The sequence below is a fragment of the Emydura macquarii genome, unplaced genomic scaffold (genome assembly GCF_026122565.2).
Source record: "Emydura macquarii macquarii isolate MOO-44397 ecotype Brisbane River unplaced genomic scaffold, CSIRO-AGI_Emac_v2 contig_2676, whole genome shotgun sequence".
NCBI classification, from domain to species: Eukaryota; Metazoa; Chordata; order Testudines; family Chelidae; genus Emydura; species Emydura macquarii.
In genome coordinates, this window is record NW_027132813.1 from 27991782 (window position 1) to 28015711 (window position 23930).

At 40.0% G+C, this 23930-nt stretch overlaps 1 protein-coding gene across 2 annotated transcripts in view; it reads right to left on the reverse strand.

Moving 5' to 3' along the window:
* FBXO11 (F-box protein 11) overlaps nucleotides 1-23930 on the reverse strand; it is a 104067-nt gene that overhangs the window by 1334 nt on the left and 78803 nt on the right. For both annotated transcript variants that reach the window (XM_067565109.1, XM_067565108.1), the window contains exons 12-22: nucleotides 6482-6699; nucleotides 6084-6169; nucleotides 5903-5997; nucleotides 4716-4838; nucleotides 4547-4632; nucleotides 4041-4117; nucleotides 3802-3945; nucleotides 2741-2851; nucleotides 1777-1884; nucleotides 525-633; nucleotides 92-190 (exon numbers count right to left, since the gene is read on the reverse strand). In XM_067565109.1, the coding sequence (XP_067421210.1) occupies nucleotides 92-190; nucleotides 525-633; nucleotides 1777-1884; nucleotides 2741-2851; nucleotides 3802-3945; nucleotides 4041-4117; nucleotides 4547-4632; nucleotides 4716-4838; nucleotides 5903-5997; nucleotides 6084-6169; nucleotides 6482-6699 (1256 nt within the window). The remainder of the gene's footprint in view (nucleotides 1-91; nucleotides 191-524; nucleotides 634-1776; nucleotides 1885-2740; nucleotides 2852-3801; nucleotides 3946-4040; nucleotides 4118-4546; nucleotides 4633-4715; nucleotides 4839-5902; nucleotides 5998-6083; nucleotides 6170-6481; nucleotides 6700-23930) is intronic.

Consider the following 23930-nt stretch of genomic DNA (forward strand, 5'->3'; position numbering starts at 1 on the left):
GAAAAAAATTATCTTCAGTAGGAGAATTAAACTTGCTTTAAGTTTGAGCAGTAAAGATGCTCAGCCGAAGTATTCATTCATGTTAACATACCTATCATGTCTAATAAATTCTACATCATGTCCTTGATGGCACTTCTTAATGCAGTTCACACATATGGCATTACGGTCTGTGGTGTTACAAGTGTGACATCTAAAGTAAAATACAGCACATTAGGCATAATGTGAAAACTGACAGGTGGTTACAGGCACATCTATAATTTGGCAATGTGTTAGGCACAGAAAAAATGTCAACTTCGTTGCAGAAGTAACATTATTCTAAAACCAATCAAACATTTTTATTCAACACTTAAGTACTTAACTTGCAGACTATAGAGCAAACTTAGAAAACAGAGCTAAGATGATTCATCATTTACAGTACACAACTTTCCATCTGATCACTTACATGCTAGAGGGGTGCTAGGTGAGGGAGAGAGAACTATCTTTTCTTACCTTTCATGACCTACAACTGTTTATAAATTCGTTACCTGTAGAAGTCATGCATTGGGTAGCTGGTGTAACTTGATATCTTATATAGACACTGGCCTCTACTGACAGCCTTCTCTATGGCATCTTGATTGTTCATTATTTTATTATCTGTAATAAAAGGATAAACTATCAGATTATTAGCACATTCATTTTAGGTCTCATCCAAAAATCTCCACAAGGTAAACTGCGTGGAACTACAGGAAGAAGGGAGTTCTCCATGTCATAATTTTAAGCTATAGTTTCAGCGTTTAGATATTCCTGGTATGTAAACAACTAAGCCATCCCTTCTAGATTCCAGGTCAGGGCTGCTGCTGCCCGATTAGTAGGCCAATCCCTAAATTGAAAGGGCTGCTTCTGCATCCCTCAGTAAGGCACAGCAGAACTGAAATCCTTATTGAAAGAAACACCCTCTTCATCTAATTACGCTGGGCTGGAAGACAGACCAGCAGCATTAGTCTCACTTCTTTCGGACCTAGTACCACACACCTCTTATTGACCAAGGCTTCACACCCATATTCTAGGAAGCAGGACAGTATTACTTCCCCTCATTTTGCAAATAAGGTAATAGTTTGTAAAAGGTTACTTCCAGCAGAGCTGGAACAGAACATCTCATTCACTCAGCCTTTGTTTGTGTCCATTTACCCTATCTGTATACAGTGTTAGCAGTAGACCATACTTTTCTCCTAGAACCAAGGACAGACCCCAAGAACAACTTTGCAAGTCTGCTATCTCAGTTTTGTAATCCACTTGCAAAGTGGTGCCTCACTAGTGTCCGGTTCATACTTTACATGTGTGTTAAGGTAACTTGGTAAGTTTATAAACCATACTGGACATTTTTCACCCATGTAACAAGTAGTTCTGATTACAGGAATGTAGCATGGGTCTTTCAAATTTCCCACGAGAAGGAATTAACCACTACCAAAACTGTCTGAAGAAGGACTAACTGATGAAGTAGTCAATGGAAAATGCTACATTCTGCCATGGAAATTTGGATACAAATGATAGTTTTCATTTTATTCCCTTGGAAACTGCAGTGCTTTGAAGGCATTTCAACTATTGGTCTAACTCTGAACAAAGCTTGACTTATTTCCTTCAAATTAAGTTCTCAGATTCAGGGCAGTTTACAGTGTAATAATGCCAAAAACGAGACACTGGATATGACAAATTCTACAATACTCAAGTCTTCAGCATGCTGTTCATCTTTACGAATGCCACATGTAAACAAATACACAGTGTAAAATCCACACACACCTTTCATTGTTACATTGACACCAGATGCTAGAAATAAGCCTCCAAAACGGTTGTTGAAAATCTGATTGCCTTCTAATGTTGCAGTTGCATGATTTGTTATTTCAATACCTGTATTTGGGGGGAGGTGGGGCAGAGAATCAAAGCCTCAGTCAGTATGCATTTTATATCTCTTTCAGCAGCTAGATATACAGTTTAAGCACTTAGTATTTCCTACCACGTGTCAGACAGTCAAGAAAACCATTGGCAAAAATGACATATCTAGAAATTGTGCTGTCACTGAGCTAGAGTCCAAATATTCCCACTGCAACCTTTCATAGAAGTAAAGCCAACTTTCATGTTTTCCAAGTAGCAACTAGTAATCAAACCACTAGTTTCTCAGATAACAAGGAGTACTAATGACCAAGATTTTCAAAAATGATGTGATTTTTTAAGTGTCCATCTTGACCTGATTTTCAGAAACTGTACACTATTTGAAAAGATGTCCTCTTTTAAAGGTGTCAAATTGGGCACCCAAAAAGAGTAAGCCAAAGTTTTTTAGAAATCAAATTCCTTCAGGTTACTTGGCCAGAACTCATTTGGCAACAACCTCCAGCACTACACAGAAGCAAAACCTTTTAAAGGTCTTCACAGAAACTTGCTTTTTCTGAAATACAGATGGAGAAAACTCAAGCATGCAATTTCAATTTAAACTGAATAGGACTAAAGAACTATTATAGCACAATTTCTAAGAAACAGTAGTGTATAGAAGTCACCATTATTACAATAAGACTTTGTATCTTTTATGGAATCAGTTGAATAGGAATACTGATTTCAATGATTTCTAGAACATATTGTAGAATATCAGAGACTGTTCAAATGAATAATAATCTTAGCTGTGGAAAAAAGGACCCTTGCCTGTCCTATTATAATACTGAACTAAAATCTGTAAGATCTAATGCTTCAAAATATGATTAAGAATACAAACCTGCAGCAAATCCATCAAATATTCGATTTTTCCTTAACACAGGGTGACTGTTTGTACTGATAAGAACACCAGCTTGAGCATTCCTAAAAATGTCATTCTCTTCAAGGAGCCCTACAACAGAACCAACATCACACAAGATTTAAGGCTAAGCATCATCTTGTTTCTCTTTATAAGCAATCTATGATATTTTACTCTCAGTACCAATGGTTTCAGTGCCAGTGATGGGTATTCCCAGGATGAAAGGATTAATAGGATGTTGGAGATAATATATGTTGTTTTTAAAAAATGATTCTCAATTTACATGCATCTAAGGATATTTCATTTAACTAGGAGTTTCAGTACAGATAGGGGAAAATATGGGGACCTATGACCCATTACAGGTAAGCCAGTTAGTAATACACCTAGGAGCTACTCTATATTTAAGGAAACCAAATGGGTCAGTCTCCCAAGCACAGACTTTTTGTGCTCTGGTCTTATTTCTACAGCAACATTTGGTAGTCTCTGAAAGAAGAGCACAATTTTGTGACTAGTACTTTGCCACTGCAATGTAGCCCTATTCAAAACTTCACAATCTAAAATTAAAGTTTATTATCCACAATGAATGACTATGTAATTTCTTAATAAGATATTTTCCTTTTAATGGTCACTAGGGGAAGTCTGGATTCCAGATCTTTGGTATTGTCAAAAACCCACACTAATCCAAGATCTGGGATCTTCAATTTGATTGTTGCATCACTCTTTTTGTCCTTGAGTTAAATGGCAAAAAAGTTACAAATGTAGATCCCTGGGGGATAAGGAAGGAATATGACCTTCTAGGTTTCCTGGATGAAGTGAATACCCCTTTGCAGTTTAGTATTATATTTACAACTGTAAATTACAGTTTAGTATTACATATTTAACTGATGACACTAAAAAGCATTAGTATGTTTTCAATAAATATTTTACTAGTCATAAAGAAAAAAATCAAATTTTTAAAGAGCAATTTAAAAGAACATATCTTAATCTGAAATTAGGTTATTATCCAATATACTTAGTGTAGTCTAATGAGGAAAGCATGCTACCTCTTCCTCCATTAAATATACAGATGCCCCCGTCTCTTCCATCATGGATTTTATTTCTTCTTAGCGTAGGATTACTGTCTGTCTTAATCCATACTCCAGCCATTGCATTATCAAAAATTTCATTGTCTTCTATAAATCCAAGCCCTACATAAAAAGAAAAAATATATTCAACATGATTTCTCTTTCTAGTAACTATGTTGTAACGCATAGTTTGAAAAAAAATGAAAGAATGGACCTACCAGAATTATAAACAAGAATACCACCATTCTGACCTCCCCAGATTTTGTTACGCCTAATTTTGGGGTTGCTTCCAGTTCTACAGATAACCACAAGCAAAAAAGTTATTAAAATCATATCCTGTTTCACAAAACTGAACATTTAAAATACATCTGAAGATGGGGAAAAAAAACCAATACATCAATTACATCAGCATTTTGTAGGCTTTCCCAGACCCCATGTAAAAATATAAAAGACATTGCTTGCAAGCCTTTAGACTTCCTTGATTGTTTCCAAGTAAGCTAATAGACTATTATGAATAGGGAAATATACTGGGGATAAAAGTCAGCATCCAGGTTCTCCTGCAAGAATTCCTCCCCTTGAGTTGAAACTGGGGATACTAGATTTAAAAGGAACCCCACAAGGTAAATTTTAGGGACTAAATGATAAGGAGTAGAGAGGGAAATAAGGATAATACAATGGAAATTATAAAATCACTTTTTAGACATAAAATGAAAACACATATTACCTTATTTGAACCCCTGAGTACATGTGATTATAAATGTCATTGTCCTCCAACACTCCATGTCCATTGTCATAAAAATAAACACCAACCTGAATTTAAAATAAAATAATTAAATTTAGAAGTAAGGAAGAAGTGTGAAAACAGTATTTCTACCATGCAAAACAAAACCCACCTGTTTCCCACTGTGTATTCTATTTCTCCTCAACACAGGAGTACTTCCTGTTGTCACCCAGACTCCAGCCAAAGTATTACTGTAAACTTCATTTTCTTCAATCACCCCTTGTCCTTTTTCATGCTAAATACAAGCAAGACAAATCAAAGATTAAATAAAGTAGCCACTTGCTTTATGACCTTTTTCTTTTTGCAGGGAAAAAAAAATCACTTTGTACAGGTGTGATGTCCTTTCCTATGGTAGAAGTCTCCCAAAGTTCTCAAGTTATTACCATTTTAAAAATCATTTGTTCTATTCATGAGGCTTTACGCTTCTGAACATTTTAACTGTAAAAACAGATTAAGAATTTCTCTTTTTACATCTGATTTACTACTTGACATTTCAAGGGTTTGTAGTGAAGTTTAGAAGTCTCTGCTGGGTTTTGCTAGAGGAGCTATTCCTTTAACTCTGCACTCAACTTAGTGTGCTAGGAAACCAGGTTCTAATCTTATATCCAGCATTGTCTATTTAAAATAAAATGATTGGTATGTTTCTTGCTTACGGCGAATTTGTGTTTAAAATTAAAGCAACATTAGACACTCTGGGTCAGATACTCAGGCAAATAATTATTATACAATTCTTGTCTGAGATCTTCAGTTCAATTAATATAACCCTTGGTTTCACATGCTAGAGACCTAGACTCTAGTCTCACTTCTAACTTCTCTACATACTTCAATAATAGTTACACATGCCAGTTGGGGGTGGGGATATATGAAGTTAATCAGTCTAGTGTTAAATGTGAAATGCTCCAAGTTTCTAGATTTACGTGTACATGATGCTAAATTATTACCAAAAACCAATGTAATGTAAAAGCCTTTTTTATAAAAAATCTGGTGACATTTTGCTAGCTAGCCCTTTTAAAATTAAGCTGTAGGGCAATCTCTTGAATTTAAAAGAAATATTCTAGCTACATTTGCTAAAAGTCTTCACCTATGAAACATTAAACATTAAAACGAGTTTAATTGTAATTAGGTCAATCTATCTGCAGAATATAAACTATTTCAATCAAAGAATAAAACAAAAAAAGGAAACTTTAAATGTTTACTTGAAAGTTTAAGCTGTGTATACAAGGCATTACACTTCCCTAACACTCACAGAAATACTACCAGAATTTGCATGCCTAAACTCTGAATGTAGATAGTACTCACCACATAAATTCCACCGTGTTGGCCATCATGAATCTTGTTGTGTCGAACAATGGGACAACTATTTGTTCGAATCTGTATTCCTGCTAATGCATTACCTGTTGAAAGGGGTCATACTTTAGGAAAATTTGGCACACAAAATATAAAAAGTCCAACATGCAATAAGGTAAACATATAAATGTACCATAAATGTCATTTCCTTCAATAAGGCCTCTTCCATCACCAAAGATATAAACTCCACCTTGATTCCCATTGAAAATTGCATTGCCCCTAATGAACAAAACCACACATTACAAAACTATGAAAGTAAATTACATTGCACCATAAAATCTAAACATATATAGAAAAAGTTACTAGGTTTTGAAATCTGGAAGAGTGTCAGGATTGCAGAATTTTAAGAAAATATATACTTCCAAGAATGTACTGTATGCATGCAAATTAGAAATATACTTCCATTGCACTCTGACACATCCATTTCATTTTATATATGTAGGAATGTTAATGTTAAGAAATTGGTGTAATATGCACACATTTTCCCTTTTCTCCCTAAACAAGCACCAACCACCACATAAACAAACCAACCTTATTGTTGGGTCACTGTTTGAGGTAATCCAAACACCTGCAAAATTGTTTGCATAGATTTTATTCTCTATGAATTGTCCTCTTCCTTTTTCATGAACATAGATTCCTCCAGTCTGACCATGATGAATTTCACACCGAACTACGGTAGGGTTGGCATAAGCTTTGACCTCAAAGCCTGCTATCCTGTTTCTATGTATGTTGCAGCTTTCAAAATAACCCTATACAAAACAACAGAGTTTTCTGTAAGAATATCTTTTTAAAAATATGAGACAAGATTATAATTCTAAAATGCTCCCCCTAAAATTTAGGGGTCTAAAAAGGAACAAAAAAGATAACCATGTCCACAAAAAGTACCACGGTAATTACAGAGTCATTATCACTGTAGCATCAGTATTTTCCAAGTAACGAAAATGAAACAAATACAGAAAACCTTATTCATTAAGTGAGAAGAGATTTGTTTGTATTGCTATCTATTAGTATTAACAGGAATTTGTAGGTCTATTTTCAGTATTCTAGTGCTGCACAGCTGAAATTGTTTTACACTAATATTGCTGAGTCAAGTTTAAAAAACACATACCAAAATTGCTATTTTAAGAAATTACTCTATTGAATCTGTATTTTGTTAGTTTATTAAATTGAACAACATAAAAAACTTAAGACTTGTGGTTTCAAAACACATTGCAATCAAAACCAAAATAAGAATTATCATCACTGTGTTTTAGGTGCTGATCCTGAAAAGTGATTAATTTTACTAGACTTCATTGTGACTGCTCATCAAAATAAAGTTACTGCTTAAAAGTCTTTTCAAAATTGCACCTGAAGGACCTAATCCAGCAGAGTACCAAAGAGAGTTAATCAATGGGAAAACTGGGTGCTTAACACCCTTAAGCGCTTTAAAAAAAACAAAACAAAATAAAATCACAATCTAACAAAGCAAGTTATGCCACATGGAGACCTGAGAGGGACGGGAGGGGAAGAGGCACGGTGGCAAGCAGTATTCCATTTCCAAAAAAAAGTTGTTTACGTGTCTTCTTTTCAGTTTTTTCCCTCCATGTTTATTACACTAGTGATCTGTGAAGAAACAGGATCTGCTCCTATTGCTTATTCCCTCATGTCATATTCTTGTTTGTGATATAAACCATTTCCAGAGCAACTAATTGTGATGTCAAACTAACAAATTACTTCATGTGAGAAAAACGCAAACATCTTTTAAAGAAAAGGATTTTTTTCATGCAAATATTGCTAGCAATAAAAGAAAATATTAATATAACATCTTAAGTGTTTTTCTAAAGGTTCTCCTGGAAAGGACTGCAAATCTTGAAATGAAAGTAGAGTACTAAGGAGAAACCATTTAAGAAGAGTAAACTATTGAAGTTAGAAGAGAAAAAGCCTAGAAATCTGTAGCTCCATGCATGGCTGCATTTATAAAAAACAAACCAACCAACCCACCCACCCACCCACCCAAATGGCATAATAAAGGGAAATAATTTGTACTATTTGTCCGTCATCCTCCAATTACTAATATTTTCTTATTGGATTTTAGTGGAGAAAGGTGTACTTTAATTACTCATTTACTTAATTTCCTTTTTAGATGGGCTTTCAGAATCCCCCTCCTCTCCCTCCCAGGTTCACAAACTGCTTTGATCAATGTTTTTAATATAAACTGAATAAATCAAGCTTCTTTAATCTCTCATAATTTAGGGTAATCAAGGTAAAGTCTAAAGACCTAAGTGACACCCTTTCCAAGACAATGGCCAAATTTCCTAACTAGTGCCTTGGGATGGCCAACTTCAGACACTCTTTAAAAAAAAAAAAAAAAAAAAAAGCTGATTTCAATGGCAGGTGCTTAGCATTGTCTGAAACACAGTCTCTTTATGGGGTGTGGCATTTTGGGGCTCACTCTGACTGAACTCCTTTTCTGGCCTATGTCTGCCTTGCAACCCTGGGTGTCTTGTGGCTGTGCAACTTTGGTTCAGAGCCCTGACCCCAACAGCATGACAGCAGCCCATACGTCTCACCCTGGCATTAGCCATCTTGAATACTCCTTGCAGGCTGAACTTATTACTCTGCTAGCCCTGAATTTGCCCCTGGATCATCCTCCTGTAGGGTCCAGTGTCTCTCACTGGAGCCTCACAGAAAGAACGTTAGCCTCACTGCCTCTACAAAGACAGTACAACATTCCAACCTGTTAGCTTACTAGAAGTACATACTTTACCAAATTTACCAAGCACTGATAATTTATAATGAAAGCAAAACAAGTTTATTAACAAAAGGGCCTGGATTAAGTGATACCAAGTAAAAGAGATAAAGGCAGAGATGGTTACAAGCAAATAAAAGTGAAAGCATGCATTTAAAAGTCAAACTTCAGCTAGCAAGACACACAGTCTTTACTCAAGATGGTTTCTCTCATTCCCAGTCTTCTTTCTAGCTTTTTACTGGCCAGGACCCATCACAGAGATCAAAACACTTGGTTTCTTTGTCTTCTTAAAGTGAAGAACAATTTAGGGGTTCAATCCCATTCTCTTTATAATCCAGTGAACCTTAGAAATGTATTCTTCTGAAGGGCACCCCCAGATAAAGTTCATTACTTCATGCAGAGTAAAGAAGCCATGAGGTCTTGAAGATAAGGCTCCATGCTGGTTCTTCCCTTCTGGTGGTTGCTACGATGCAAAATTCTCTCTTCCTGCTGCAACCTCTGATACAAATGAATAGCCCACTGAATTTGGGCCACACCCAATTTGAGGTACCAGTCTCTTTCTTCTGACTGGAGAAAACCTGTTTATCAACTCCCTCCTGACATGCCTGGTTTAAAAACCTTTTAGTCTCAGATTTTAAAGCATAATTATCTCTAAGTATCTATAATTTCACATACATCCCTGGTATGTATGTTTTACACAATTATATTATTGACCAGTGTGTTACTTGTTTTCAAATGATACCTCACAAGGCATATTCTGTACAAAAATCATTGCAGCAATGTGTAGGGTGTGAATTCAGGGGTGCCTAGAGTCCCAAGGGGGGGTCTAAATTTGGGCACCCAAAAACTGAGGCATCACTATTCACTTAATAATCACTACTCAATTTTGAAAAAGAGTCCTGTTATAACTGTAACTGTTATAATTGTAACTGCTGTAATTAGAATTGCACCTCAATCAAAGATTAGGTCTAACCAATGATTTACAAAATCATTATCACACTGAAACATATATTTTTGTAGCTCAGAGGAAGAAGGAAGAACACTTAGTTAAAGCAAAATATATAGCTTGATTTTAGTCCAACTCAAGAAATGTACTGGGCCAAATGATGCCTCCTATTCCTAAAGTTCCTTATTTGAAATATGTGGTTGTAAGAAACCACTTTCCTTTTTCTATCATCCCTAGTCAGGAGAGTATGGCAGTAAACAGTATTTGCATTTATTTCATCCAAATCTCTTAAACATGAACTCTCTGAAAATCATTTTATTTTTCAGATTAATTGTTCACTGACCTCTTGGGTACTAAAATTTAAGGGCAATAGATTTATTAGCACAGCTGATGAGAATGTGTGAACCCTCAATTGCTGTCAGTTTTAATATTCTCACTGATTCATATCAGATAGCTCTGCAACTGTCCTTTAACCTACTAATCTAGCACTAGCTGCCTCTGTGATGAACTAAAGTATTCTAGACTGAGTTTAACAAAGCCCTGGCACCTTCGCTGCTGCTTAAGCTTATCAAAGAAGTTAAAAACATAAGATACATATCTAGATCATCTAGCTAATCCATTTTCCCCTAAGGACTGAATACATTTTCCAAGAATTAACAAATAAACTCATTAATTTATGAGTTGAATTAAACTCCTTTGGTTCTTTAAGAAAACTAGCTCCCTATGTCAGACTTTTTTGTTTCAGATAATCTCATTTTAGATATCTATCTACCGTTCAACTAGTAGAGAGGTGAATCATGAAAACCTCAGGCGCAATGAATAGGGTTTTGGGGGGAAATAAATATACATTTCCCCACTATTCTTCATAACTGTTCTCTTTCAGCAGAGGCCAAAGAATAATCTTTTCCTTCAGAAAAAACTAACAAAGAATTATTCTCTTGCAAAATGGCTGCCATTTCCTATTGTTTTCAACGGGACTGAAACAACAAGATGCCCTGAGCAAAGAGGGCCACTGTATTTATTCCTCTACTCTCCACAGATCGCCTCTTTGCTTAACAGAACATGGAGGAGCCACCATCTTTCCTGGCCTCACTTCTATTGCAAACAATAGAGCAGCAGCGACTGACTTTTTTTCCAGGTGAAATAAGGAGGCAGGGAGCTGAGCTGAAGGTGCTGTCTACTCATTTTGAAGAGATGCACAATCTACATAGGGGCAGAATTTACTTAGGGAAGAGCTCCAAATTGTTTATTTCACTGACTAATTCTATTTGGGAGATCACAATAAACAAGACAGAAGTAATTTTGTTCAGGGCTGGACATCCAGCCCTTCCATCTATTCTAGGCACCAGCCATCATTGAATAGTTATTTTCTTATAATGCAAGTTGAGATCTGAATAATACACTACTAGGAAGCCCCCGCTTTGAAAACAGAGGTTAATTTTAATGTAAAGGAAATTCACAAGTAATATTCTGACTGCTCCTTTTGACATCACCAAGAATTCTGGTATGTTATAAATTCAGCTTTGTCTTTTGAAGCCAGTTTTAATGAGGTTGATTGTTCTTCTCTTTATCCAAGTAAGAAATGGTGAAACAAAGCTTGATGCAAAAAAAGGGGATACATCTTTAGAAACTTCAAGGACTGCTTACCGAAAATCAATCAATCAAACTCCAGTTGCTGGTTTCCCCACAAAGTTTTGTGGTATTTGCTGATGTTTCAGAAAGTTGCTGCAAGGTTTACAAGTACTATCTTTTCAGCATATCACTCACATTTTACAGTTTTATTTGTTCCACATTAAGCAACATATTGACTAAGCATTCCTCTTCTGTTTAACAGCCATACCTTTCCCATTGCAGCACCACCTAGCATTGTTCTTGAGAACAACAAATTGCTGTTAACTGACCAACTGAAGTCTCAGTTACTGGGTTTTTCCTTCATCTAGAGCTCCTTTCAAAAGAGAATGAAATTACTGAAGCTAGATCAATTTTGGGAGGGATTTTTGAAAAGTTTAAGTTTTTATTCAATATGGCTTTAGGTACTAAGTTATCTTGGATGCTTTCATGCAAGATTGTACAGAAATGTAAGATTGTAGTCTCTGAAAAAAATAACCCATGTTTTTTATTCCTCTGAAAGTTTGCTAGCCTGAAAAAGGAACATGCAATAACTAAGTATAAGAATATAGGAAGGGATTCTTCCAAGCAGCTCAATGCCCATACTCTCCTGTGGCAAAATAAAGACTAGAGGAGCTATCTGATGGAGAATTCCCACAGCACAGGCACTGCATAAGGCTGTCACAGTGGCCTTATGTAGAAGCCCTCACAAGCCCCAACTGTAGGGAACATGCTGGGAAGACAGGCCGGTTTGGAGGAGTTGGTCGGGGTGTTATGCCTGGGGCAAGGCTACCCGCATAGTGCTGTGGAGATTCTCTTACTGGTGCTGCTGCTGTGCTGCACCATCCCTCAACAACCGAACATCAGAAGCAAATGACAGCTTGAAGCTATCTCAGCCCTGCCTCCTCCTTGGGTGTGCCTGAATATAAACACATCCAAGAAGTACAGCACAAAACCATACCAATAATCTGTATAACATGACTTATTCTCAGCAGCTAACCACTAACTAATTACCAATGAATATCATATGCAGCCCGCTAGCTGCCTAGTCTAGAATATAGTCAAACCTTATTTTGCTAGATGGGCATCCACAACTAGGGCACTATACCCAAAAAAGCTATTCCCTCCTCTTGCCTCTCTCTGTGCAGTTAGATATCCCACAGTGCACATCTACCACAAGATCATGGTACCTCTATTCTGTATGCCTGAATCTCTGATGATTCTATCCTTCATAATAAGCAGTCCTAAAGGATGTTCTTGGATACATCAACAAGATGTGGGCTGGTTTTAAAGTCCCAGTGCTATTTTTTTTGGCATGTTAGGTACAGAACTCACATTGCTATCCTGCTGTCTGAACACTGTGAGCTGCAGAAGAACTGCATCTACTACTTCTCTAGTATAGAAAAGCATACACAACATGCGATGTTCAAGTGAGAAAACAAGATATTGTGCATTACCTGAAGAGAGAGGAGCATCTATACCTATCTGAATTGGGCAAAACACAATCAGGTGCAAAAGAATCCATCTGTTTTGCATAGTTTGTCTGGTCCAGTGAACTACCGTGCACTTGCAAAGGAAAAATAAAGTCCATGAGGTGTCAACACAATAGGATGAAAAATCTGAACAAAGTCTTTGGTGATCAAGCCATCCCTATTATGTGGCTTGCAAACAGTCAGGCCACTGAACTCATTAAACCTTTTTCTAAAAAGATGCCTCCAGGCACGAGAAACTTGGTTTCAAAGCCAGTGATAAAACTGTAAAATGAAAAGACTTCCTCTTGTAAAACATTTAAAATAAGTTTCAAGAACTAAGCATCAGAGTTCCTCAGAGTGAGTTAAAGAAACTCCCTTTTCAGTCCTCAGCAGCTACAAAGAAACCGCTAGATAAAATCAGGAGGGGACACAAAAAGGATCAACTTAGAAATGTATGCCTTCATGCCAAATAGGTGTAGTCTTTTGGATGTCTTATCCCCAAGGTAGATGCTGCTGCTTTCCCAGTTTCAGGTTTCCCAGAGAGCTGAAGCCACAAATGAGCCAGGGTAGGATGCTGAAAGAATGATACTCATGCTTTCTAGCATTAAAACAGGATTTCTCAAACTTCATAGAGTAGATAACTTCAGTACAGCTATTGTATTGTGGCCTACTGATATAAAGAATCCGGTTTCCTAGAAACAGAGTTAGTGCAGACAGGGTAATTTTCAGACCTCTTTGGGTGTTTTTAGTAGAACCTTGATGAAGAGAGCTACTTTCCCTTTTCTTGGTGCTCCAAGATGTCTGATAAGAAATTGCATGGACAAAATCACTAGAGAAATCTACAAAGCTACAGTATTCTGTCTACTATGTCCTGAAGGCCCTGGTGTCCCTCAGATAAGAGGATGAAGCAGCTAAGCTAATCTGTTTAGGGAAAGAGGCAGAATATGGAAAGGGAGAATAGAGAAAGAAGAGGTAAAGAGGAGCATATATGGAGGTTACTTACTGCAGCTGGAGGTTCTCTGAGATGTGCAGTCCCTATCTGGATTCCATATGTGGAGTGTGCATGCGCTCCGCATGCCATGCGCCAGAGACGGAACTGTTTGAAGTATTATCCATCAACCCACATGTGTGTCATGTGTCGGCCATGTGGTGTGTCCAAGGTCTTATGAGGCTGCGCGGATCAATGCCATCCAGGTCCCTCTTACTGACAGGCACAGACCCCACAGCAGAATGTATGGCAGGCAGGACTGAAATCTAGATAGGGACCATACATCTAAAAAAACCTCCACTTCCAGTAAAATAACCTCCATTTCTTCTTCGAGTGCCGGTCCCTATGTGGATTCCATACGTGGGTAGCGTAGTGAGCAGTATTCCGTTTGGAGGTAGGAGCGAGGTCTCAGCAGAAGTGAGTTTGTAGGACTGAACAGCCAACTGCTGCATCTGCTGTTGCTGACCGGGCTATGGTGTAGTGAGCGCTGAGAGTGTTCGATGGGTACCATGTTGCTGCTTTATAAATGTTCTGCCATGGGATGTCTGCAAGGAGGGCAGATGTGGTGGCTTGCATTCTCATGGACTGGGCAGTGATGCCAGGTGGCAGTGAGACTCAGGAACGTTGGAGATAAAAGACCAGCACATGATGGAAGTCAAGGGAATGTAACGCATGCTCCCTGAAGGATGTGTGTGGTTTAGGGTAGAAAGCTGGGAGGTGAATTACTTCACTGAGGTGGAATGGAGAGGCCATCTTAGGGAGAAATTTGGGTTGGAGTCATAGGGAGACCTTATCTTTGTGGAACACGGTAAAGGGCAGGTCAGTGCCATGGATGCCAGTTCACTAACCTGTTGAGCAGAGGTGATGGCCACTAAAAAGAATACCTTCATGGAGAGGTGGGTGAGGGAACAAGTGGCTAGGGGCTTAAAGGGTGGCCTAGTGTTTCGTCCACCACTGATGAAGGCTGCACGATCCCGGGTGATCTATGCTGCGGCAGGGAGCCCACATAGGGCAGAAACAACTCTGCTGTATGTGTGAGGGGAGATAGTTGGCCAGGCATGCCCAGTACCGGGCATGAGAGGTCAGACAGACCTGGCAGGGTGGACGGAGCCAGGGGCGATGGTGGTGGTCTGGTGACTGAGGCAGAAGATGAAGCCTGTTGGTCACAGTGATGTTTAGTTTTTTGTTCCGCCTTAGACTTCTTCGGAAGTGGTGCTGCTAGATCAGCGCATGGTTTCTCACCCAACCTGGCACAGCTTGCAGCTGCATTTGGAGGCATGGTCCCTGTCTGTGATCAGCCCTTATACCCATGACTGTGCTTCTTATGAACATGGTGGGGTTTTGCTGGTGCCACCAGCACTACCCTGGCAGGAGAATAGCTCACCGATGGTGAGGCTGAGGCTCCGGTGGGTCTACCAGTGCCAAACTCCAGTGCGCATGCAATTACATCGCCTCTTCCATCAGGTGCTTATGGAGTCGGCATTCGAGCCTCACAGGTTCGCAGTGGAAAGGAGCGGCAGACAGAACAATGGGTGATGAGGCAGTAAAGACAGTGTTGGTGCTAGTCACTCACTGAGGAGGAGCACGGGCACGAAGCACAGTTCTTAAAACCAGTTTGTCAGGCATAGTCCCCACAGCGGGTGGGATGCCCTGCAAGTGGTAAAACAATGGGAAGTTAACTATATATACTATGAGCTACTAACTATCAACTACTACTAAAAGAATTATGTACAACGAAATTAGAAAGAGTCCTAAGTTACACAGTTCAGAAGAATGAATAGATGAATAGGATGAGGGGTTCCATCTCTGAACATGTGGCAGTAAGAGGGAACCTGGAGGGACGTCAACCCATGCAGCCTCATAAGACCTCAGACACACTACGTGGCTGACATGCAATGCACATGAGAGTCAACGGATACTACTTCAAACAATTCCAGCTCTGATGCATAGCAAGCATTCACACGAACACCCCATGTACGGAGGGACCAGCACTTGAAGAACCAAAAACTGTTCCTTCTCTTTAAGAGTTTCTGATTCCAAATGACGTAGAATGAGTTTAGAGCAGGCAGCTGCTGCTAAGGCACTACAAGATAGCTGTCCAGAGTAAATTCATAAAAACCATCACTAGGCAGAGTGCTAGGTGTGGACACAAGATCACACTTGTAATGGCAAAAAAGCTGCTCTGAGGACAAACAGAATCATGTCACCTGTAATCAATAAAACTACGCATGCCTGTGAACAGTTACAACAATCACTAATGCAGTGTAATGATGGCAGTTAGAAACTGCATCACAATAGAACCCATTTAAATTCTGCAGAAATCAGACAAATTCAAAAGACTTTTCCCACATTTTCATATTAAAAAGTTATTCAGTAGTTAAAGTTACATGGTTTTCTTTTATTTTCTAGATTTCAACCGTACTATCAAGTGCAATACTTGATCATTCTATCGGTAATTAGATAAAATAACTTTTTTAATATAAAGAATTAATTTTTCTTTTCACATTGAGATTTTTCTCTTCCTCCTAAGATTTTGCAATCTTTAATTTGTTGGTATCTATAAAACAGGAAAACAAATGTCCAGAAATCTAATTGCAGATTATGCAATAATTTAAAAAAAGAGACAAGTATATTCAGAAAGATTAGATTAAAATAAGAAATCTGTATTTTCTGCATTTTAAACTAACAGTTATGAGAGCTGAAGTTCACAACAGGATGCTTACATCCTACCCCTCTTTAGGGCTGGTCTACACTAGAAAGTTTTGTTGACAAAAATCAGCTTTTGTCGACAAAACAGTGGAGGCGTACAGACTAAAATGCTCCTCCCACCGACGTAACTCCCCTGCTATGCCGACATAATAAAACCAGCTCAATGAGAGGTGTAGGGCTTATGTCAGCTTAGTTGGGGCGACACAGCATCCATGTAGACACAGCATCCCTTACATTGGCTGCGGGGCTGTAATTCTTGTCCATTTCACCGCTAAAACTCCCCTGACAGCTGAGCAGCTGGACCCCGCTCCTGGCTTGGAGCATGGCAAGAAGCGTGGGCACTTCTCCACCTGCTTCTGGCCAGAAGCGAGGGCAGCTTTGTCAATTTAATGGCTGATATCTGTACAAATTTTTTATTAGATTTTGTTTTATCCTTTAGATTAGTGTTGTGATGCACTGAGGTCACAAACAAATCCAGTTTTATGTCTTGAAATAATAGTCATTCAACTATCAGAAATTAATGCAAATAATTCAGCATCATTATTTTAACATGTTGGTGTCATTGTTGACCCCCATAACAGCTCCACATCACATCATCACGGAGTAGACATAATTAACTTCCAAATGATGTATGATGTGCGTGTACGGAGAGAGGGTACATCAAGTCAACCAAATTGGTGGTGTCTGCCACTCACCTAAAAAGGGACTCACCAAGTGCCCCTGAAGCCCACAGAATTTAGGTTCATGTTCATTCTGATTTGCTGAGTAATCAGTTTTACTCCTCTGCCCCACCCAAATAGCTGCATGCAGAAACACCCAACAATCCCCTAATGTTTGTTGGGAATATATGATGAGAAGAAAGAAACAGGAATGACTGCTTCAGTTTATCAAGAGCCAGCTTCACTCTGCTGCTGCCAAAAGTGCTTCAAACAGCAGTAAAAGCCCCAGTGTGAATTTAACAGGTAGAGTGCAACAAACCAAATAGAACAACGATGTGGAAAGTACCATAAAGAAAAGACTAGAACACAGAAGTGGATAAGAAAAAATATCAGTGGAGCAAGAAGGAAGAAAGTAAACTGGCTACAAACAGGTTACATATGGTGAAGACTACTTGAGTCCTGGGTATCAATTTAATTAAAAACCACAGTTAATCTGATCAATAGCTCTAAAAGAAATGCAGGTATAAAATCTACCTCACAAAAGTTTGGAATCCTCTCTCTGTCTGTGCGAGTGTCATTATTTTTATACCATGATTTGAAGTCAATGGGACTAAGCTCAATTGTAAAGGTTTACACAAGATCGAACCTTTGATAGTCAAGAAGAACGTTCTCAATATTCCGTAGTGTAATCAATGTGCAAGACACAAAAAGGGCTTTAACAGCTATATTTAGTTTTTTTTAAACTTAAATAAACTTTCTACTTTGTTTTTTATTTAAAAAATGAGCTGCCAAATTCCTGATTTATCACCCAGTAAGTCCCATGCTATTACACAGTTTCTCAGTGTGGACACAGAATATTCAGGGCAGGCAAGATTACTATATATTGTGTGTGTAGGAAAAGAGAGGAATAAAACTGACTGCTTGTTGCCAAAGCTTTTAAATTAGATAATTATGAAAAAACGTATTCTCTTGGTAAATGAAGTTTTCTTTTCATGCACTGAATAAATATATGATTAATGGCAGATGTCTGTGGCAACTCATGTCAGGCCCCTGGTAACAGTGTCCAATGCATGACATCTAAGACTGCCAACAACACATTACATTTTTAAATGCCTGTTTGTTAACTGTTTGGACCTGGCAGGTCTGAAGTGGTGTCACAGCACTAATACGAATGTTGGAAAATTGCCACTCCAGTGACAAGAGGTTAAAGAGCCCACAATTGCTGAAACACAAAGAATGGCCTAGGAACAAGAAATATGACAAACAAAGCACTGTGGAATCTTTATAGCCAGCACTCAAGTGTAGAAATTCAGAATAACTCAAAGAAACAGAGTATGTGTAGGGTAGGAATTCAGTACTGGAAAGTACTATCTCCAGTTTTTAAAAATGCATCACAATGGGTGAAAAAATATATGAAAGAATGACAGAAGTTGAAGACAAAAGCTATACAGAAAATTCATTTACTTTTGTTTGTGCTTGGACATGCTTAGTAGTTGCACAAGAAATAAGAATGTTACCAAAAAACATCACTGGGTAAAATCTCTCTCACCAACCCTGTTACCAGCACAACAACAAAACAAAGAAAATACTGTTAGCCAAAAAGCCCATGAGATAAGGGAAGTGCTCTTGCAAAGGATTTTATGGTTAAGAACATTACAATACTAAAACTAGGACATTATGGTTCATTGATCTCAGTTTGACCTATTCCTTCCTCCCACTTAGAGAAAGTCGTTACATATGTCCTAATGCATTATAAGCAAACAACAGAGACAATGCTGGCGCTTTTCTTTTCTTATGTAAGAAATCACAACAGTGATGAGTGTCTTCATAAAACCTCCAAACCTTGCAGCAACACTGAAGCACATTAAGTAGATAAGAAAATTGCTATGATCTGTTTTTTATATATTTATTTTCAGATAAATACTCAGCACCTTAAATAAAACTTAAGTAAGGAGTTAGGTATCATTTTTAAAGTCTTGAAGAGCAGTCTCTCTGTGACATCCTGATACCCTCTGCTCATGATATCATACCCATCACTGAACAGCATTCCAGCACTGGAGTATGAAGTTGCCTTTCAGAAAAGCTGGCAAGTCCACTTTCTGCTCCAAATTACACAGGTTAGTAGACTTTTACTGTATTAAATATGAAAATAAATAATTCAGTTAGTGCAGTAGTCCTCATGTTTAGTTTGATATTACATTAAATTCACCTTATTCTCAATCAGTCAATGTGCTACACATATTTGTATGCATAACTGCACGAGAGAAATGGTTGGAGGAAATTGCTGGTTTTGGCAATTTGGGAAAGTTGGGACTTTTGGCTCTCAAACATGCATGGGTGATAGTTTGGGAATGTTGGATAAGCACACCAGCAGGATATTTTCTGCTAACATGATCAGCAATGAAACACAGTTAACAACGTAGACATGTACAGTTTCATCTCTGTATTTCAGAGATTATAACCCATTGGCATTACTCAGGGCAGTTTACACTTCAGTTATTGTTTCAGGGTCTGTGCAGAATCAAGACAACACCACTGTATCTGTTTACATTCAGTTTGTATTTTTAAGGTTTTATTTGCAACCACTAGGGATAGAAACTTATTCTTCCCCTAAATGAAAACTTCAATTCCAAAGCACAGTTCTGTGGTAATGGGTGGATTCCATCAGCAATACCATAACAGAAGAGCCAGCAACCTACATATTACTCAGAACACTCTACTAAAAAGGGTTTGGTATATTCTGTTGCAGAAATGCAACATTAAAATCAGATTGATTCTGTTCTCATGCTGTATTTTACTGCACACCCAAATCTTTCTGGTACTTTCACAAGGTACTAAATTCATTTAACAACCTTATTTTTTTTAAGAGCCAATCTAAATAGTGTAAGTTGCACCTAAATATTTACAACATTTTATTACAGCAGTGGTTTTTCATTATTCTGAATCTTTGTGTTGCCAACCAACTGTGAAAATCGCTGCACTGTTGCCTTAGTGTTATCCGTTGGGCTAGGTATAGCGCTCTCTGAAGCTGAGCACATATGCCCCAGTTGGTATAAGGGTCCCCACCAGCCATGCACCTTCTCAGTTCCTTCTTGCCAGTAACTCTGACAGAGGGGTAGGAGGGTGGGTCATGGAATGGACATGTGCAACACATCTCGAAGAACAACAGTTACAGAAGGTTAGTGATCGTTTTTTCTTCTTTGAGTGCTTGCTCATGTCCATTCGATGCTAGATGACTCTGAAGAAGTGTCCCAGGAGATAGGCTTAGAGTTCACGGATGCGCTGACTTCAACACTGCTCTCCCGAAACTGGCATCGTCTTGGGCCTGCTAAGTGATGGCATAATGGGACGTGAAGGTATAAACCGACAACCAGGTTGCAGCTCTGCAGATGTCCTGGATTTGGCACCTGTGCAGGGACCATTGCTGATGAAGCCTGGGCTCTTGTGAAATGAGCCATCACGATGGCTGGAGGTGGGAAGTTCACCTGCTCTTAGCAAGCTCGAATACAGACAGTTATCCAGGAAGATATTCTTTGGGTTGACATGGGTAACCTTCTCATCCTATGTGGATTTGTGGAAGGGCTTAGTTCTCTCAATATAGAAAGTGAGGTCCCGCCTGACATCCAATATATGTAGCCAACACTCCTCAGAGCTTTTGAGAGGTTTTGGGAAGTAGGCGGGTAGAAAAATGATCTGGTTATTATGAAAATGTGACACATCTTTGGCAAGAAGACAAGATGGGGCAGAGCTGAACCTTGTCCTTGAAGAACACAGTGAATGGTGGTTCTGACGTAAGGGCCTTGATCTACAAGACCCTTCTGACCGAGCTGATCGCCACCAAGAAGGCTACTTTCCAAGAGAGAAGTAGTAGGGAGCACAATGCTAATGGCTCAAAAGGGAGGCCCGTAAGCCTTGACAGGACTAGGTTTAGGTCCCGGAGAGAAGGAGGGAGCAATTCGCAAACCTGAAGATTTCCAACCCTTTGAGAAACTGAATTGTCATTTTGTGGACAAACACTGATCTGCCATTCACAGAGGGGTGGAAAGCTGAGATGGTTGCCAACTGAATCTTAATAGATAAGATACCACACCCTGCTGCTTTAGGTGGAGCAAATAGTTCAAGATAGACTGAAGAGAAGATCGAGATGGAGAGAGTTGCTGTTCGCAGGCAACAAGTGAAACGTTTCCACTTGGCCACGTAGGAAGCCCTGGTGGAAGGTTTTCTACTACCTAGCAAAACCTAATGAACCTGTTCCGAGCAGACCTGTTCTTCAGGGTTCAGCCATGCAGCATCCATGCCATTAGATGCGGAAAAGCAAGGTTTGGGTGAAGCAGCCAGCTGTGGTCTTTTGAGATCAGCTCCGGGTGGAGTGGGAGCGAGAGCAGAGGTGTCACTGAAAGATCCAAGAGAGTGCTGAACCAATGCTGATGCAGCCAGGTTCAGCCTATCAGCATAAATTTTCCCCATCCCATTTGTTGTCTGTTAGGACCTGCACTACTTTGCCTGAGATCTGGGGAAGGAACACTTGACGTGCTAAGCATACTGCCCTGAGTTCCCTGATGTTTGCGTGCAGGAAGAATTCTTCTTGGGACCAGAAGCCCTGAGTCCTGAGGTCCTTGAGGTGGGCTTCCCACCCTAGGTCTGACACATCCAAGACTAAAGCTACCAATGGTTGAGGGGTAACAAAGGGCACCCCCTTCATTACTGATCTTGCGTCTTTCCACCAGTCCAGGGAGGCGAGGACCGGGGCAGGACTGTGAACACTGAGTCTATGTGGGGTCTGATACTAGCCACATCTGGAGGAGTCTGAGGCACAGCCTTGCGTGCCATACCACGTCCATACATACCACCATGTGCCCCAGTAGCTTGAGGCACACCCGAGCTATCATTATTGGGTGGACCCTGATCTTGGATATCAAGTCTGACATGGTCCGGAATTGGGCCTCCAGCAGGAAGGCCCTGGCTTGGGTCGAATTGAGCACTGGCCCAATAAATTCTATTCTCTGAACCTGGACAAGAGAGACTCTTGCTCATCTATCAGCAGAGCTAGTGCTTTGAAAGTGACTCGGACCTTGTTGATGCTGTTCAAAACTTGAGCTTGCAACCGACCTTTGATGAGCCAGTTGTCGAGATACAGGTAGACTTGCACTCATCACCTGAGGAAGGCTGCTATGACCACTATATGCTTTGTGAAGACTTTGGGGGCTGCTGATAGGCTGAAAAGAAGAGTGGTAAATTGGTAGTGGCTCTGACCTACTACAAATTTGAGAAATCTTCTGTGGCCACAGACTATAAAGATGTGAAAATAAGCATCCTTTAAGTCAAGGGTAGAGTACCAGTGTTCTGGATCCAGGGAGGGAATGAGGGAGACCTGGGAGACCATGTGGAACCTCAGTTTCTGGAGATATCTGTTGAGGCAATGCAGGTCCAAGATGGGTTGGAGGTCCCCCTTGGCCTTTGGGATTAGAAAATACTAGAAGTAGAACCCCTTCCTTTCCTAATCTTGGGGAGCTTCCTTTACAACCCCCCTGAGTAGGAGGGATTGTACCTCTTGGGCAAGGAGTTGTTCGTGAGAAGGCTCCCTGAAGAGGGATGGGAGTGGGAGGGAAGGGTGGATAAAAACTGAAGGCTGTATCCGACTATTACTATACTTAGGATACAAAAATTTGATGTTATGTATGACTATTCTAGGCTGAAAAGCAACAGACTGTCCAAAATCAAAAGGGGGGGGGGAGGGCAGATCTGAAGTGATGACTGGTACAGTGCCCTCGGGTGCACCTTCAAAAGGTCTGCTTGGGCCTTCTGGAGTATCTCTGAGATACTGAATGGGAGGCTGAGGTGGATGGAAGAGGTTGGCACCACTTGTAACCTTTCCCTTTCCTCTTGTAGGGCTCCTGTCTAGGAGGTGCCAAGAACCGATGAGGCTGCTGGGGCCTGAAGTGCTTCCTGGAAGCTGGCAGAGTATATAGAACTAAGGAGCAATGGGTAGCCCTCAAACCCTTCAGGCCATGAAATCTAGTGTCTGCTCCGACAAAAGAAAGGAGCCTTGGAAATCCTGGACAGACTGCTGGACCTCATGAGGGAGGCCAGAAGACTGGAGCCAAGAACACCTCAGGGAGACAATCAAGGCTATTGTCTTGGCTGCCACGTCAGCCACATGCAGGGCCGTCCTGGCCACATTCTTACCTTCCTCCAGGAGGGCAGGGAGTCTTTAAATTTAGACAAGGAATCCCATTGATTAAAACTGTATCTCCCCAGCAACACCTGCTGGCTGGAGATATATAACTGGAGGCTACCCAATCCAATAAACCTTCCTTCTAAAAAGGTCTAGTCTTTTGGCATCTTTATGCTTGAGGATAGCGCTCGAATGTCTTACCTGTCCTATTCGCCCCTGCCTGTCTCCTGGGGGTGCAAGTACAAGTATTCAAACCCACTTGCCAGTACAGAATACTTCTCTGCCCTCTGACATGGGAGGCAGGAGGGAGCTGCTGCAGCCAGGATGTCAATAATGCTGTGTGGTCTCTTTGAACTCCTCAATTTCCAGACCCAGATTCACAGCAACCCACTTCAGAAGGTCCTGATGGGCCCTGAAATCGTCCTGTGGCAGCAAGTTACTGGGTCCCAAAACAGCCTTGTTTGGGGATGAGGAGGAGGAGGCTTGTGCCAAAGGAGGAGCCTCTTCCTCGGCTTCCACCACGTGGAAGCAGAGGAACTCTCTCTGCCACTGTAACTATCTCCTGGATGTTGGCACCCATCTCTCTAAAGCCACCAAGGAGGTGCAGTGGGAGGGAAGCCCCAGGGGTTCCAGTATGGCCACGGCATCAGCCAGTGGCGAGCACTGGCCAAGTGCCGGTGGGGGGGCTGGTATCG